Source organism: Rattus norvegicus, chromosome 12 (assembly GCF_021556685.1).
Source record: "Rattus norvegicus strain SHRSP/BbbUtx chromosome 12, alternate assembly SHRSP_T2T, whole genome shotgun sequence".
Lineage (NCBI taxonomy): Eukaryota > Metazoa > Chordata > Mammalia > Rodentia > Muridae > Rattus > Rattus norvegicus.
The window spans coordinates 52,910,860-52,928,210 of record NC_141545.1 but is presented as its reverse complement, the minus strand read 5'-3'; the positions used below and the strand labels follow the sequence as shown (position 1 = coordinate 52,928,210).

General features: G+C 49.4%; 3 protein-coding genes across 10 annotated transcripts in view; 1 reads left to right on the top strand and 2 right to left on the bottom strand.

Annotated features, from left to right (window-relative positions):
• Positions 1 to 3,451, bottom strand: part of Ep400 (E1A binding protein p400) — a 106,952-nt gene extending 103,501 nt beyond the window's left edge. The window contains exons 1-2 of one of the 3 annotated variants that reach the window (XM_087578559.1): positions 2,849 to 3,423; positions 1,313 to 1,414 (exon numbers count right to left, since the gene is read on the bottom strand). The gene's annotated coding sequence lies outside the window, so the exon portion shown is untranslated. 3 annotated transcript variants of the gene reach the window in all.
• On the top strand, positions 2,942 to 15,544 carry LOC120096017 (uncharacterized). 3 transcript variants are annotated; one of them, XR_015634925.1, is made up of 4 exons: positions 3,989 to 4,207; positions 10,085 to 10,226; positions 10,576 to 11,235; positions 12,007 to 12,217. XR_015634925.1 is itself a non-coding variant. In XM_087579752.1 (2 exons), the coding sequence occupies exon 1, from the start codon at positions 2,942 to 2,944 to the stop codon at positions 3,461 to 3,463; it is 522 nt and encodes a 173-aa protein (XP_087435878.1). In that variant the 3' UTR covers positions 3,464 to 4,207; positions 12,007 to 12,217. The 3 variants fall into 3 exon arrangements, 1 of the variants encoding a protein (XP_087435878.1); XR_015634924.1 differs by lacking the exons at positions 10,085 to 10,226; positions 10,576 to 11,235 and adding an exon at positions 3,536 to 3,743 and having other exon boundaries at positions 4,114 to 4,207; positions 12,007 to 15,544; XM_087579752.1 differs by lacking the exons at positions 10,085 to 10,226; positions 10,576 to 11,235 and having other exon boundaries at positions 2,942 to 4,207.
• On the bottom strand, positions 6,171 to 14,944 carry Pus1 (pseudouridine synthase 1). Of its 4 annotated transcripts, none has more exons than NM_001025563.2 (6): positions 14,601 to 14,944; positions 14,055 to 14,265; positions 12,323 to 12,460; positions 10,282 to 10,384; positions 6,879 to 7,570; positions 6,171 to 6,476 (listed from the first exon to the last, which is right to left on the bottom strand). In NM_001025563.2, exons 1-6 carry the CDS (start codon positions 14,678 to 14,680, stop codon positions 6,429 to 6,431), a joined length of 1,272 nt encoding a protein of 423 aa, NP_001020734.1. In that variant the 5' UTR covers positions 14,681 to 14,944; the 3' UTR covers positions 6,171 to 6,428. The 4 variants fall into 4 exon arrangements, with proteins under 4 accessions (NP_001020734.1, XP_087434683.1, XP_087434682.1 ...); XM_087578557.1 differs by having other exon boundaries at positions 14,903 to 14,944; XM_087578556.1 differs by having other exon boundaries at positions 14,911 to 14,944.
• Positions 15,545 to 17,351: the final 1,807 nt, after the last annotated feature.

Here is a 17,351-nt window from a genome sequence, read left to right as displayed (position 1 = left end):
ACCTAGAGATTGCTTGGTCAGAAGTAGTTCCATTTTTTAGTTTTTTGGGTTACTCCCATTCTGGGTCCATTGTTAGCAGTATTAATTTATGTTCCAACTACATATCACAGCTCCCCTTTTCACAGGCTTGCCAATAAGTTACTGTCTTTTCATTAACTGTCACTGTAACTGGGATGAGATCACACCTAGATTTTAATTTACATGCCTCAATAATCCATTTCACTCAGTTTAAATTTAAATTTTATTTTTATTTATTTCCTTCAAGACACTTCACTATGTAGTGCCTGTCTACCCTCAAACTCATAATAGAGATGCACATGTTTCTGCTTCCTAAGCATGGGCCACAGTGTCCTGATAAATTCTAATTTTAGTTCAACCTCGGCAAGACAGACAGACAGACACAGACACACAGACACACGCACACAGACACACACCAAGACAGGTGAAATTGCCACTTGGAGAAATGGCCACAGAAAAAAAATCACAGAGGGAAAGGCTCACTTGACCAGTGAACTGTTTTATCACTACTCCCACTGGCCCACACAGAGCAGGTTTTGGGAGTTAGCAATTCGTATGGCCAGTATTGGTTAACTGGTCTCCATCTTGTATAAAGACAACTTGGTAAGAGCCAGAACCCAAGTGGAGATCAAGCTCTAAAGCAGTCAGTGGTGGCTACACTCAAAGGCCTTCCATCACCCAATTACTGAGGTCTAGCTACAAAGACTGCTTCTCTTCTCCCTGAGAAGGACCGGCAACATTTCAAAATTCTCCCACAAACATAGTCTGCCTTCAACCCCTGGGAACCATGTTCAAGAACACTTTCCATACCCAAATAAGTCATTTGGCAGAAACCAAAAACTAACACCCTTTACTAAGGGTGTTAAAACATTAAATGTTTAAGGATAAGGGTTAGGGAAAACTCAAGGGTTAAGTGTTTACTTAACATGTGGAGGAACTTGAATTTGCTCCCCAATAACACACACATTCACAAAGATTAAACATATTAAAAATGAGGCTTTCAGCCAAGTATGGTGGTTCATGCCTGTCTATATTGGAAGCACTCAGAAGGCAGAGGCAGGAGAATCATAAGTTCAAGTTGAGACAGGTCTACATAGTTCAAGGCCACCTACTGCTCACTGACCAAATAAATAAATATAAATAAATAAAAAAGACAAGGCTTCCACTTCTTTGCTTTTAAACAACCTCAAGAAACTCATGGTCATGGGCTAGAAAGATGGCTCAGCATTTAAGAGCACTGCCTGCTCTTCCAGAAGACATGGGTTTAATTCCCACCACCAACATGGTGACTTACAATCCTCTGTAACTCCAGTTCCAGGGTATCTGATTCCCTCTTCTGGCCTCTGTGGGCATCAGGCACCCAAGTGGTACAGAGACATACATGTAGGCAAAACACCTATACACATAAAATAAAAAAGACAGGGTTGAAGAAAGAGCTCAGGAGTCAAGAGCACATGCTGCTCTTCAAGAGGATCTGAGTTTGAATCCCAACACCCACGCCTGGGTAGCTCATAACCACCAGACGCCTTCCTGTCACAGTAGGCACTTACACACAGCAGACACACACAATACATATTCTGTGTGTGTGTGTGTGTGTGTGTGTGTGTGTGTACACAAACAAATTTCATGGACAGCCAGAACAAAGCCTTCACAAACAGTGGAGCCTAATCACTGGAGAGGAGGTGACCAAAAGGCTAAGTAAAAGCCACTACAGAAAAAGAAGGAAATGGCAGCTGAGAGCATGCAAAAAATTCTCTCCCATCCAGGAATACAAGGCAGCTGAGAGCTGAAAGGGTCAACTGGAGGGAAGCATTAACCCGAGGAAAGGTTACTATGTAGTTGTAAATAAGGTGGCAAGAAAACAACTGACAGCCACTCTGAAGAATGTTATGTTATGGCGTTGAGTGGGCCACAAAGAGCAACCCAACCCGGAGGGCACAGTACCAGTGAATGCCTCACAGGGATAACAGTACCAGCAACCTGAGGCAGTTATTGTACAGCTGGATGACCATGGTACCTACACAACTTAAAGCAGTTTCATTTTACACAATACCAAACTTTTTTTAAAGTTAGAATAGAATACGGGGAAATAACATTATTAGACTACCTGGAGTTTTCAAAACATTGGAGGGGGGTGGGCGCACTTTCAATCCTTTAGTACTCGGGTGGCAGAAGCAGGTAGATCTCTTTTGAGTTCGAGGCCAGCCTGTTTCAGGCCAGCCAGAACTACTCACTGAGAACATTAAAAAAAAAAAAAAAAAAAAAAAAAAAAAAAGGGGAGGGGGGGTTTGAGGGTCGGCAAGTACCAGAACTCCCAGATACTCAGAGACCGAGGTAGGTAGATAACCTGAATTCATCTCAAAAACAAGAAAACAAAATACACAGCCAGGCATAATGGCTCACACCTGCAACCCCAGTACCAAGGCTGAAGCATCTGAATTGCTAAGAATTACAAACCAGCTTAGGCTACAAAATGAGTTCCGTCCAGGTTGATTCTGACTTCCATGAGACTGTCTCAGAAAACCTAAATACGTGAGCAGAAGATTTAAAGTTAACATGCACTTTGCCTTGTGGCTATTCAAAGTCTCTCTGTCTGTGTCTCTGTGTCTCTCTCAGAAAACACACACACACTCACCACGTACAAGAACCGAGTATCTTTGTGAGCTCAAGGCCAACCTGGTCTAAATGACGAGTTAAAAGGCCAGCCAGGGCTACACGGTGAAACTGTCTTAAAATGGAAAAAACAAAAACAAAAACAACAAAAAACAAAACCGAAACAAGAACCGTTTTGTCACACATAAAACCAAGAGCACAAAAAACGCAAATATACCGCCAGGGATGAGCGCAACCCCCAATTCCAAGTCGCGGTGCTCCGGGATACTGGACTTAGGGGCGGACCTGCGGAGAGGCGGCTCCGCGGCTGATGGTGCACCTCGGGGCCCTGGCCCGCGGAGCTCTCTCAGGTCCTCGGCGTCCTTCCCGCTCTGCCTCAGCTCAAGGCTCTACGTCCCGAATGGAAGCCGCGCGCCGCCGACCAACGGTGCCGCGGGCGTTAAGAGCCCCGCCTTCCCGAGCGCTCCGATACGGCCGCGCGCCTGCCCAGAACCCGGCACCCGACAGTGAAGAACGGAGAGGGGCCTTCCCGAAGCCGAACCACGCGCGGAGCCACCGGTCCCTCTCCGCGCCGCCCGGCCCCTCGGCCCCGCCCGCTCACGACAAAGCGCCGGCGCGGCCTGGGCCCGACGCGACGAGGGCGGCAAGCACCACTGAAGACGACCACCCGGTATACCACCGCCGCCTGCCGCCCACCATCCCACCTCTCACCCCGCTGACGCTGTCCGGTTCACTTGCACCGCGAGCCGCGCTCCGCCGCGTCAGGACAGCCCGGAGGCTCGAGCGCGCCGCAGCCGCTCGGCGCATCCGGGTCCGCGGGCACAGGAAGTAGCAGCGCCGGGGCTACGGCGAGCGGCGAGGGACTAACGGTGCCTGTCCTGTAGCGCCGGTCACAGCCGCGCGAGGTCGCCTGAGGCTGAGGCGCTGCCGATGGCGGAGGCAGGACTGAAGCGGCTTCTTAACCAGGCAGCTAGGGGTGGGGCTATACGCAGGAGGAGCGTTGGGCGGGATTCGGAGGGCGGAGGGCTACCTCAGAGCCGCCTCCGAAATGGCTTATCTGTGCGAAGCGGAACGGCTTCGGTCGGTACCAGGGAAATCGGCGCGCACGCAAGGTAGGGCTTGGAGCTGAGACGAGGCCCGCGGGCTGGGGCGTGGCCTCGCCGGTAGGAGGCGGACCCTTAGGACTCGGGGAAGTTCGGGTCGACTCGAGGGGCGTGGCCTCGTCTGTACAAGGCAGAGCCTCGGGGATCCGGGCAGCCTGCGTTGACTCGGGGAGGGGCGTGGCCTCGTCGGGACGGGGCGTAACCTCAGAGCTCGGGGAAGTTCGGGTAGACTCGGGGAGGGGCGTGGCCTCTTCAGTTGGAGGTGTACCCTGAGTTTCGCTCGGATACGCCACCTGGGGACTCGTTCCAGCCGGTGAGGCTGGTAGAAAAGCTCCCGCGGACCTGATTGCTTCCTTTGGCTGTCTTCACCGGGAAATAGGGGACAAGGAGCCTGAGACACAGCAGAAATCTGAAAATACATCCAGCATCACTAGGCATCAGAGAAATCCACGAGAAACCACAACCAAGAGGAGGTAGGATTGCTGTGCGAGTTTGAAAAAGATTATAATTTTTAAAACACTATAAGAAAGGAAGGAAGAAATTAACTGAGCTTGGTGGCACAAGCCTGTAGTCCAGTGGTTCTCAACCTGTGGGTCACATATAAAATATTGGGCATATCAGATATTTATTTAAAAGTTATAGCAGTAGCAAAATTAGTTATAAAGCAACAACGAAATAATTTTATGGTTGGGGGGTTACCACAACATGAGGAACTGTATTAAAGAGTGACAGCATTAGGAGGTTTGAGAACCACTGCTGTAATCCCAGAATTTGAGAGGCTAAAGCAGAAAGATCTGGGGTTCACAGCTGGCTTTATTCTGTATATCAAGTTTGAGGCTGCCCTGGAATACATGAAACCCTGTCTCAAAAAAGAAAAAAAGGACCAGGAGGGAAGTGTGTTAGGAAGGAACCAGAGGAAGTTGTAGGAAACAAGGGGGAAAGAAGTTGGATATGACCAAAACATACATGCATGAAACAATCTTTTTAAAAGTTCTAGAACCTGGAGAGGTGGCTCAGCAGTTAAGAGAAGAGGTCCTGAGTACAATTCCCAGCAACCACATGGTGGCTCACAACCATCTGTAATGGGATCTGTTGCCCTCTTCTGGTGTGTCTGAAGATGGCTACAGTGTACTCGTATAAATAAAAGTTCAAGATAACTGGAAAGATGGCTTAGCCAGGAGAGGGCCTGAATTCAGTTCTCAGAACCCACATCAGGGGGTTCACAGCCATTTTTAATTAGCTCCAGATCTGACACCGTATTCTGGTTTCCACAGGCATTCACATACACGACATAGACACACACACAAAATAATTTTTAGAAACTTACAAGGGCTACTGACAGTACTTCTGCGCTTGCAGAAAACCAGAATGAGGTTCCTAGCACCCACATCAAGGAGCTTAAATGTACACACACGCGCGCACGCACACACACAGACTTTTTTAAAGATTGTATTTTTTTAATTAGGTGTGTGCCCGTGTGTCTGAAGTGAGGGTATGTGTAAATAAATGAGTGCCCTCAGAGACCAGAAGAAAGGCTGAGTCCTCTAGAGCTAGAGCTGCTTAGCATGAGTGCTGGAAATTGAAGGTGGGTCCTCTGTAAGACCATCAGGTACTTGTAACTGCTAAGCCGTCTCACTAACCCTAAGATAAACTGTCTATAAACGTTTTACCTGCCTGCATGCAGCCTGTTGGATCATCTGGAACTAGAGTTACAGATAGCTGCCAGCCGCCATATTGGTGCTGGGAAGCAAACCCAAGTCCTCTGCCGGAGCAATTGTCGAGAAGGCTCAAAGGGCTACCCATTTGGGGCCCTGAACCCTCCCTGCCTTAGGGAGCCATTACTCCTCAAACACTGCTTGTTTGCCATCCCGAACAAACCGAAGTGCAGGTCATGGGATGAAGCCATCTGTGCAGGTCTAAGGCACTGTACACTGACAATGCTAGACATTTGAGAACGCCTCACCCATGAAAGGCAAGCGAGGTCTGCGAGGAGTGCACTGGGCTGAAGGGGCATCCCAAGTCCAGTGCTGAGATAGTGGCCGTGGGTGTCCAGTGAGGAGGGATACGTGGAAGCCACCAACTGCAGGGGGACATGAGCGGTCATGCAGCGTAAGAAGGAGAGTCAGAAGGAGGTGAAGGACACCAGGGCGTGAAAGTGGGGGCTGCTGAAGCACAGCAGCACTGGAGGTCTCCCCACGAACAGGCAGCGTGAAACCACCAGTGTTGTCACTTCAGAGAAGCTGGGATGGTCTCAAAGGACAGGTCAGGATGGAAGAAAGGATCAGTAGCGGCTGGGAGCATATGGCTAGAGGCTACATCTCTTGCCTGCCCAGTCACCCGCACCCTGCGCTGACCTCTGTGCCTGCCCTTTGGCTTCTCCCCAGCACAGCAGTGTTCGGCTCATCTCACAACCAGAAAAGAATAGAAAAAGAATAATTCACTAAGCAAAACATATTTTAATAGGAAAAAAATCACTTCTTTTTTAAAAAAGTGTCCTTTCATGCCAAGGTGTATACACACAATGCATGGGCTAAAATAGGCAGCTGATTCCCGGGGTGAGAATTTAATATCCTGAGGTTATGAAGCCAGGCCACATCCACAAGCTGGCCCCAGATTCTTGGCTCCCCAGGCCCGGGTGACAGGCAGGTGCGGAGATTCCAGCCTCAGCACTCACAGCAGGGCAGCATCTACGGTTCAGTCAGTGTCTCCATCCCCTTCACTGCCCTCCAGGGAGCTGGGGACCTGTAGGAAAGGGGCAAACAAGGAAAGGACCGTGAGATCTAACTCCTGTGAGTGGGCATAGTGATAGTGGCAAATACTTGTGCTGAGCAAAGGGAAGGCCACAGAATAGAGTGGAGCTCAACAAGCAGGCACAAGCAGCCTATGCCCTTAGAGGAGCCAGACACACTGCTTAGCAGCTGCAGCCCAATGCTAGCCCATAAGTAAACCTTGCCTAGGGGTCGACAACTACTTCAGCAGGCAGCCAAGACCACAGGGTGGGGCAGGAGCAGGAAGTAGCCCACTCCTCCAAGGGCTGTACGACTTTGGGGAATCTCTGGGGCTCAGCTTGTTACTTATGACTCAGCCTACCCAGCTAATAGGTGCACATATGCACACAATGCACACTCTAGACCAAATTCCTACCTTGGCACCTGTGTCATCCGCTCCAAGTGCAGTGCCACTGAAGTTGTGGATCGGCAAAGTGTTAAGCCACTGGGCCATGGACCGCTCATCCCGCTCAGTGCTGACAATGGTAGGGTAGATGTATTGCTCCTTGAAAGCAGTCACCTTCCCTTCCTCCTGTGCCCAGTCCAGGGGCTCATGCAGCCCGTCACTGCCAAAGCGTTGATTGTACTTCTCAAAGTGAACCCTCTCCAGGACTAAGCCAAGCCCTGGTGCCTTGGGCACATCCACCTTCTCCTCACCCCAACTTCGCTCCAGGACACTCTCAGGGGCATAACCCTTGACAATGGCTACCACCAGGCCAACCATCTTCCGGATCTGGTGCATCATGAAGCTCTGGCCCTTCACCTTGATCACAGCAAACTCCAGGCCCTCCCGAACAAAGGGCTCCTCGCAGTACATCTCCAGAATGTAGCGGCGTGCACTAGGCTCTCTCGGCCCCTTCTGTGATGTGAAGTTATGGAAGTTATGCGTGCCTTTGTAGCAGCCCAGAAGCCGGTTGACCTGCTGCAGGGTCTCTGCACTTAGGCGATAGCTCTCATCCTGTACATCCCGGTCCTTATGAGCAAAGGCAAAGGTAGGTAGCATGTAGCAATAGGTCCTGGCGTCACACTTGTTCTTGGAGTTGAACCCACCTGTGACCCTCTTCAGTCCTACGGGACAGGATGTAAGAAACCCAGATAAGCAGAAACACTTCCAAGGTGGGACATCCAGACAGCGTGGCTCCGGTACCACTTGCCCAGGATAGGCACCCAGTCTTGATTCCAAACTCAGAATCCACACAGTCCTGAAGCTCGGAATGAAACAAACCCAAATGACAGAGAAACCTAAGGGTCTGCTGAGAGTGGAGTTGGCAAACACACCAGGCCCAGGTTAAAAATCTGCATGCAGGTCTGGAGAGATGGTTCAGCACTGAAGAACATTGGCTGCTCTTCCAGAGGACAATGATCATATTCCCAGCACCCACATGGCAATTTGCAACTATCTGTAACTCTAGTTGCAGAGGATCTGACAACCTTCTCACAGACGTACATGCAGGCAAAACACCAATGCACATTAAAATCATTTAAAAAAAATCTAGTGTAGCTTTTGACCAGGCCTTCAGTCATGAGCCATCGAAGTGGTAGAAGCCAGGACCTAGAATACTAGAAGTCTTTCCACAGATACAGAAGCAGATCTCAACAACGAGAAAATGCAAACTGAACAAACCTGGAGGTTCTCACCCCTAGCTGAGAAGCTGCTGGCAACTGATGGCAGCTGGACAAAGAGACAGTTTTCTTTATGGCGCAGCCTCAGAGAGGCTGCCCACGTCCCAGCTGACACTCCTGTGCACAAAAGAGGCACTAAGACAGGGGAAAAGTGCTGCAGAAGAAGCAAGGATTGGGGAAGATTCTGATCGCACCCTTCATATACATGTATGAAATTCTCAAATAAAGAAAAAGAGGTTCAGTAGTCACAGTTGGTGGGCAACAACTGAGCCGAGATGTTGTGGAATCTGGTCCAGAGGACCATCAGCACCACTTCACGGAGGCATTTTGAAAACAAAGTTCCAGAGAAACAAAAGCTATCTCAAGAGGATAATGGGATACCAGTTCATCTGAAAGGCGGGGCATCTGATGCCCTCCTCTACAGAGCCACAGTGGCTCTGACAATTGGTTGAACAGCCTATGCCATCTATCTGTTAGCTGCGGCTGCATTTCTACAAGAAGCAGAACTGACATAATCATTCCAGTCTTCACATGGTTCAGTTTCATTCAATGCTCAACGGACCAGGAATCTGATGAGTAACTGAGCTCTTCTTTGGGGATCAATAAAGCAGTCCGTAATCATTATTAAAAAAAAAAAAAGTTCGATCCCCAGCTCCGAAAAAAAGAACCAAAAAAAAAAAAGTTTGGGGTTGGGGATTTAGCTCAGTGGTAGAGCGCTTGCCTAGCAAGCACAAGGCCCTGGGTTCGGTCCCCAGCTCCGAAAAAAAGAAAAAAGAAAAAAAAAAAAGTTTGGCTGAGTATAGTGGCAAATGCCTTTAGTCCCAGCACTCAGGAACTGGAGGCCAGCCTGGTCTACATAGTGAGTTCCAGGATAGCCAAGGCTACATAGTGGGACTGTTTCAAAAAACAAAACAAAAACCAACACCAAACTAGAGGTTCTTCCAGGTAATTCATTAAATATTCTTCCTTGACATGAATGCCAAGATACATCAAAAGTGACTCTTATGTAGCATTTACTCTGGAAGATTCCAGAATAAAACTGTCCCCAAAGGTCAGAAAAACACTAAACCAAATAAAAGTGTACTCCACTATCCAAGCATGATGGTACACATTTGATCCAGTGTTTGGGCTGAGACATGAAGTCCACAAGGCCACGAACCGCATGGAGGTAACTGCAAGGCCCTCAAAAGGCCATCTTCATTTGCTTGTTTACATATTAGCTAGATTTTATTCTTGAGACAGTTTTACTCTGTGGCCAAGGGTGGACTAGAACTCCCTGCTCTCACCATAGTCTTAACAGAGCTGGATCGTTTTTTTTAAAAAGGAGGAGGAAGAAAGAGGAAGAAGGAGAAGAAGAAGTAGAAGTAGCAGCAGCATTTAGTACCAGCCAAGTTTTCTGTCTCTGAGCTGTACTCCCTAGCCCACTACTACTACAACAACTAGTAGTAGTAGTAGTAGTACTACAACATCATGCTTTAATCCCAGCAGTCAGGAGGAAGATCACTGTGGGTTCAGGGTCAGCCTTGTCTATACAGCAGAGTTCCAGATCACCCAGGACTACACAGTGAGAGAGCCTACCTAGAGATGGAGTGTGTGTTGGGGAGTGGGGGGGGGGGGGGGTATGTGGGAAGAAGAGGGAAGAAAAGCAAACTTGACTAGAGTTGACTAGAGTGTACAAGGTCCTGGATTTAACCCCTAGCTAGTATTGCTAACAAAATAACTTAAATACAAAGGTTTGTTTTGTTTTGTTTTAAAGCCAAGTGTGGCAGTACACACACCTTTAATCCTAGCACTCAGAGGCAGAAATAAAATTAAAAGAAGTTAAAGGGGCTAGACAGAGCAGTTAGAGCAAACATGAGGCTCCAGGTTCTAAAGTTGCATTTGCCAGTCCTGTTCCAAGAGGGCACTGCTGGCTCCATCTGAACAATCTGCATGCTCATAACCATTTATTGTTTATAGGAAGAGGACCCACAGATTATCATAGCAGTACAGCCAAAGGCCGTGGAACTATTCCCTCAACTAGCCAGTCCTGAAGGGGCAACAATGAACTTTCACAGCACCCTACCACCTACTGGGCACCTGCTTGACCAGAGGAAGCAGGGCAAGTACAGCCTCGGCCCATATGAGGTCACTCGGGGTTGCACAGGGAAGCTTACCCAGAATCCGAATATGGGATGGAAGGTGGCTGTTGATCTTGTCCAGGATGTCATCAATTAGCCACACCTTTAGGGATACCACCTGCCCAGCTGCAGACACACCCTGCAAGGAAACAGAGCAGAGAGGGGAGGTAGGTTAGGGCCTCATCCTCCAGCATAGCCCTCACACCCCGGTTCTAAGGCGGAAGGAAGAGGTGCTTTTGGGAATGGGTCTCCATATGTCTCCTAGCTGGCCTAGAACTCACACACACCAGGCTAAGTTTAAGTCTTACCACAATCCTTCCTCCCCTGCAGGGTTGACAAGTATGCATAACTACAGAGTACGGCTATATAGCGAAGGCTGGCCTTGAACTCTGTAGCCTAGGCTATTTTCAAACTTGGAGTTCTCCCAGCTTCTGGACACTTGCTCCACCATGTCTGGCTGTGCAATGGAATATCCACTATCACCCTGATCTATACGCAGCAGAGTGATCTATATATCACTCTGCTCTCTTCAGAGGTCAATCCAATCACAAAGACCTACCGACAAGGGCCCAGCCATTTGGTTCTGTATGGACCAGGCCCGGGAATGTGATGGATTCTCTCAGGAGGTACCCCCAAGTGCCATCATCCACTAGGAACTGAGTCCAGGATAGATACCCACATCAATCAGAGACAGTGGGACTTGTTCTTGTGACTTGAAGTACAAAAGCTAAGCTATCAGCTGCCATGTGGCAGTGTGCCTATCATGTAGATACACAGCGTTGTCAAAGACCTCTCACCTGGGCAGGAGAGATGGCGGAGTGTGTGGTAACAGTCACGCAAGCCTACGGACCTGACCACTGGAACCCATGGAAGACTGACGTCCACTTGTGCACACCCATACTGGCACACACTAATAAAATGATGATGCAATCATTAAAATTATAATCTAAAAGGTCCTAGTGCCACAAAGAGTGAAGACAGTTCCCACTGGTAAGGCGCTCATACTGACTGGCTGTTGCAATGAATACATCTTGGCTGTGCAGATAAATGATACAGACTGTTAGGATTAGCCTTCCTTGTGGAGGCGGAAGCCAATATACAGGCAAAAGCAGGCAGAGGTCCCCAAAGGGTATGGGGACAGATAGAAGAAATGCCAGAGGGGTTGGGGATTTAGCTCAGTGGTAGAGCGCTTGCCTAGCAAGCGCAAGGCCCTGGGTTCGGTCCCCAGCTCCAGAAAAAAAAAAAAAGGAAAAGCCAGAGGCTGGGGATACAGGTACAAACCCCTGCACTGAACTTCCTTCACTGTGAGACCTGCCTTGTTTAGAACCAAAACAGGCTCCGGAGGTCTTTGCCCTGAACCTATTGTGTCCTAGACTAGTGTGTAGCCCTGGCCTGGCTGTCGTGGAACTCACTTGTAGACCAGGCTGGCCTCAAACTCAGAGATCAACCTGCCTCTGCCTCTCAAGTGCTAGGATTAAACATATGGGCTACCACCACCCAGCTAGTCATCTCTCTCTCTCTCTCTCTCTAATTTTTAACTATTGTATATCCTCTCTACACATAATTATGTATACAGGTTCCCAAAAAATGACAGAAGTATTGAATCCCCTGGAGTTGGAGTTATAGGTATGAGCCGTAGAATGTGGGTGTTAGGAACCAAACTCTATCTAATCCTCTGAAGAGTAGGATTGTTCTTAACTGCCGAGTCCTCTCTATAACCCAATAAATCATCTCTATTTTTTTTTCTCGGAACCATCCAAGGAAAGTGAAGGCCAGTGAAGACAGGGTGTCATGCAGCCCACCTGGGATGCGGCACCAGCTTAGCAATCTGCACTCCTGGCCCTCCATCCATTCAACCCCACCTGTTCTTTCCTTCAAGTACTGGCATGACAGACAAGTGCCACCAACTCAGCCAACCTAAGCTCTTTTTTGTAAGTAAAACAGAATCCAAATCGTGTCACTACTATCAAAATTGTTATCATGACTCAACAGGCATGACCCCTGGCTAGGATCCCTTCTGACAGGTGGACCCTGAGACCATGGGACAGTGAAAGCCGCAGGTAAGTAGGACACATACCTTGTCTGTGCGAGCACATCGCTGGAAAGACATCTTCCTCATATCTGTGCCATGGTTTTCAGGGATACAACCTGCCTGGACTAAGGCAGATACCAAGTCATCTTCGATGGTCCTGAACTGGGAGGACCCCAGATTCCTCTAAAGAGAAAAGTGGATAACCTGTTTTCATGAGCTCTTGGGATGGATGCATGTCAGAAGGCTGACCAACACTCTGGAACCAGCTCTAATGCTGTGCCTCTCAGCCTTCCCCAGCAATGGGGTTCATGGTGTTCATGACCCCATGAGGTCAGACACGTCCGCATCCCACCAATCCTCAGAATACAGACTAGATCCAAGACTCTCAGGGAAATCCTTCCCAAGAGAAGCCGGGCATGCAAACACTTCAGCTGCACTCCCTGGCTGAGACAGTCTTTTCAAAGCCTGCTCTACCCTTTGTTTCCCATCACCAACAGATGAATTCAGGAACACTTCCCAAGTGACATAAAAAGACCCTAACAAAAAGTGACCACAACCCTCACTCCGCTCTGTGAGACAGGCATCTCTGTCATATCTCCGGTGGGGAAACTGAGGCAAACAGAAGATTACTGAGAAAGACAGCCTAAAAATACCTTGCACGTCAAAACTACTCCCCAAAAGCAGACCAATCACCCCAGAAGCAGTGCAGTCTGCACGTCCTCAGGAACGTCACAACCTAGGCCACATTAAAAGCACCATCTAGCTTGAAGGCACCATTCCCTACCCACTCTCACGGCACCACGAGTCTCACTGCTGAAGCCTATGTGTTTCTTACTGGAGAGGGACAAAGCCGGACTGTAGCCCAAACTATCCTTAAATTTGGAAATCCTCCTGCATCAGCTTCCCAAATGCCAGGATGTGCCACCATCCCAGTCAGCCTACAATGTTTTAAAAGTAAAGTAGAGCATGACTTATGTCACCTCTGTCATTCATTCTCAAAGTCACCATCATGCCCGGTCAGATACTACATTCTGGAGCCACTGTTTTGGTTGGGCACATCATAGCAATGAACTCCATCCTGTGGCTCAAGATTAAGGTTTAAAAAGTGGAGTTTGATTCTCAGCACCCAGATGGCAGCTCCCAAGTGCCTGTCACTCCAAACCCAGGGGATAGATAGTACACCCTCTCCCAGCCTCTAAGAGCAGTACACTCACACAGAACACAAACATGCACAAAAGCAAACCACCCATTAACACAGAAAAATAATAATAATAAAGGTTAAAATTTGTCTCAAAAATTTAAAATTGAAACAATATCAACAACAGAGGTGACAAGAACAAACAAGATTCTACCCACACTGGTCAGGGCCCCTTTCATAAGAGTCTAGTCGGTGGGTTAGAGACAGAGCCTAGCTTGCCCCAGGCCCCTCAGCACAATGGACAAGTAGCACCTGGCAGCAATCTGGTCCCCACTCTCAGTAAACCTGCCCATGTCACATAGTTCCCCAGGTACTGTGCAGGCACCACCCTAATAATGAAGACTCACTCACTGCTCCCAAGGTCACAGTGTGAATCAGCCAAGAGCTGCCCTAACCACAGTGGATGAAAACCACCAAAGAGACTCATGGAAGACCGCAGGTTTTTTTGTTTTGTTTTGTTTTGTTTTGTTTTGTTTTGTTTTGTTTTTTGCTGTTTCCTGGGATCGGCCTTGCTCTGAGTAGCATCAGGGAAACAAGGGCTGACTCAGGCAGGGGCTGTCTAGGCGCAGCCCTCCTCACCTGCATGCCGTGGTAGCCCTTGCCGGAGTAGGCCATGAGCAGCACAATTTTGCGCTTTGGCAGCTTGCGTGGAGGCTCTTCATCCTCACCGCCCTTGACCCTCTTGGCAGGATGCTCCGTCTCCTCCCAAACCCAGCCACCTCGGCCCTTCCTGTCCGGCTGGTGTGAGGGCAGCGCTGGTGGCACCTTGTTTCCAGCCATAGGCGGCAGGCTGAGAAAAACAGGCATGAGTGACCAAGGTGGTAAAAGGGTACAAAAGCAGAGCCCAATAAGAGGACTCAGCTCTGCCTGCCTCAGCGGCCTCTGAAGACCTTGCCTAAAGACAAACCAGTCTGGGTCATCAATGACAGAGTGGCCGGGCTTGGGAAACTGGCAACTCGGGGGTAGAGTTTGAAGCAGAGCTGGACACAAGCAGGCAATGCTCTGGCAGGGCAGTACAAGGAAGCGATGGAAACAAGACAAGGTAAGCAAGAAGAGGCAGCAGACAGCTCAGGGCAGTCAGTCGTGGGGACTCAGTACAGAGGCTGCCGGTCGCGGGATCTTTACCCGGGCACGCGCGGGCCTGGGCGCGCCGTCCACCGTCCCCAGGCTCTCAGCAGTGCGGCCCACAGGCGGGGGAAGCCCATGCGCTGCAGGGTGGCGGGTGCCGACCCCGGACCTCAGCGATCCCTGCCGAACTCTGCAGCCCCGAAATCCCAGCCCTGTCTTCCTGATTTCTGGGCTCCGGCCCTGCAGGACCCCTGATCCTAGGCTGACCTGTGACCCCGCAGCCCCTGCCCACCCCCACCCCACACCCCTAGAGATCACGCAGCCAGAGCGCTTGAGGAGGGAGGAAAGTCCCGCCGGACCCACTCACGGCGCCGCGGAACCCCGAAGTTGACCACGTGCACGAAGGCGGAAGCGGGCAAGCGTTGGAAGGCGGCCGAAGGCGGACAAAAGTCTTTCTGGGACGCGCCTAGCTGGGTGGACCCAGTGGGTGGGGCTTCCCACCAAGATCTAAGCCGATCTAGACGCCGCTCTTCAGAGAAGGCAAAGGCTCAGCGTTGCAGTGGCTTGAGAAGTGAAAGCACCTCATTAAAATGTGCAGGTTAGGAATGCACCAGGGAGACATTCAGCCGGTAATAACTGCTAGCCCCAGATAGCCCCAGCCACGACTCAGTGGTACTGAGCAGGCTCTTACCTTGCACATGGCACCAACCCTGGCATTAGGAGGTCAAAGCTGATCTTGCAGTTCCACCACTGTCTTTATGGTGTGTGGACCATAAAGTTTCCCAGCATTTGTTGTTTCCAGAAGCTGCTCCAATTGCCAGATATTTAATGACATTAAAAAACTGTCTCACGGGGTTGGGGATTTAGCTCAGTGGTAGAGCGCTTGCCTAGGAAGCGCAAGGCCCTGGGTTCGGTCCCCAGCTCCGAAAAGAACCAAAAAAAAAAAAAAAAACAAAACAAAAAAAAAAAAAAACAAATAAAAAAACCTGTCTCACTATGTAGCCCTGATCGGCCTGGAAATCTCTCATATATATCCTCCCAGAAGCTGGGATTAAAGGTGTGTACCACCATACGCAGCTCCTGTCCTCCAACTTTTGGCAACCTTCCTGCTTCAGCCATCCAAGTGCTTGGATTACAAGTGTCAGCTACCACATCTGACTTCACATGTTACTCTTACTTTTCTAATTTGGCCAGAGAGTGAACCTGAACAACAGGAAACCTAGACAAGCAGCCATCCGTACATAAGCCCCAGTTCCTTCTCTGTAACTTCATCCCCCATTTTCAGGCTGTCTGATTCACCCTGAGCATTCTCACCCTCAGTATGTACCATTTGTCACTCTACAAAGATGAGGAGTTTCACCAGTCTCTTCTATCCTTGCGTTCATCCTTCCTATCGACTGACCCGGAATACTTCCCTACTCAGATTCATGGCTTCATCAGATTTATAAACGCACACAGGGAGACTCGGGGGACTGGGCTGGACATCTCTGAGGACCATGACTCAAGGTGACTATAGCTTGAAATGGGACAGAGTCATGTGTGTATGCAGGGGGATATGGGGTGGGGGGGGGCGGAACATAAGGTGACCAGGGACCAGTGCAAAGGCCCTGGGACAGCATTGTGGCACAGCGTGGCCAGCCCAGCTCAGAACCTGTTCCTTCCTATAGTAGAGTAATAAGGGCCAGCACTGTCACTGCTGGAGTCTACAGTTAGGGAAACCACAGGTAGAAACAAAGCCAGGGGCTGGAGAGATGGCTCAGTGGTTAACTGCTCTTCCAGAGGTCCTGAGTTCAATCCCCAGCAACCACATGGTGGTTCACAACCATCTGTAATGAGATCTGATGCTTTCTTCTGGTGTGTCTGAAGATAACTACAGTGTACTTATCTATAAATAAACAAATCTTTAAAAAGAAAAACTTAAAAAAAGAAACAAAGCCAGGAGTCAGTTGCCTTATGAAAGGACTTGGTTGTGACCCCTACTCAAGTGAGATCCCATTGGGCCTGGGAAAGAAGGGCTAATAGGAAGTAGCAGCTGCCTGTGCTGAAAACTTCCATATAGTTCACACTGCCCTGGTTTCACACGTGCTGAGAAAGGGCTCCCACAGAAAGTCCTTCCCAGCATTTGGCACCCCAAGAATCTCTTCATCCACCTTGCTACAGAAAGCCTTGATGTCTCTGCTGTTTAGGTGTGGCCTCACCCTCAAGGGAAGGAACACAAAACCTGTTTTCTGCCCAGAAGGCTCTATGTAGCTAGAGACATTTCTGGCATTGGACCTTTCTCCAGATGCCTATTATAAATTTGTTTTTCTGCATCAATCTATAGAACCTATTGGTATGGACTTTAGTTTCAATGTAGTCATGTCCTATCCGTCTTTAGCTGGCTTTGCCCCTCAAGGTTTATGTATGCTTTGCTGTACAGGTGGATGAGCTACTTGCCACCAGAATTATTTTCACCAAACTGTACTATACTCAAACCATGTGGCGTCATTTGAACCAACACGGGCTAAGTTCCATTGAACTGAACTGAACTGCCTCCTCAGAGTCACTCTGATTGCTGTTTGGGTGTCAGGGACCCTCATACCTCAACCAGTCAGCCAGGTCCACCCCAGCAGTTACCGAGAAGTCCAGTCCCACCCTCTCTGGATCCTCACCCGACCTAGTGGGAACTGTTTTTGCCCCCCCCCCCGACATTCAATAATCCCACCCAGCTATCCCTGGACCAAACTGAGGCTTGCTTCCAAAGCTGACCAAGCTACCACTGGCACTGTGAAGAAGTCCTATGGGACTCCTCAATTTGGCTGTAGGACA

What these genes read in the sequence shown, in the direction of transcription:
- LOC120096017 (XM_087579752.1), top strand. Translation starts at nt 2,942, where the DNA reads ATGGTGCACCTCGGGGCCCTGGCCCGCGGAGCTCTCTCAGGTCCTCGG.
- Pus1 (NM_001025563.2), bottom strand. Translation starts at nt 14,680, where the DNA reads ATGGGCTTCCCCCGCCTGTGGGCCGCACTGCTGAGAGCCTGGGGACGG. An exon ending in CCAGGCCCGCGCGTGCCCGG is followed by an intron (nt 14,266 to 14,600) that starts GTAAAGATCCCG and finishes TGTTTTTCTCAG; the next exon opens with CCTGCCGCCTATGGCTGGAA. An exon ending in AGGGCTACCACGGCATGCAG is followed by an intron (nt 12,461 to 14,054) that starts GTGAGGAGGGCT and finishes TTTTCTCTTTAG; the next exon opens with AGGAATCTGGGGTCCTCCCA.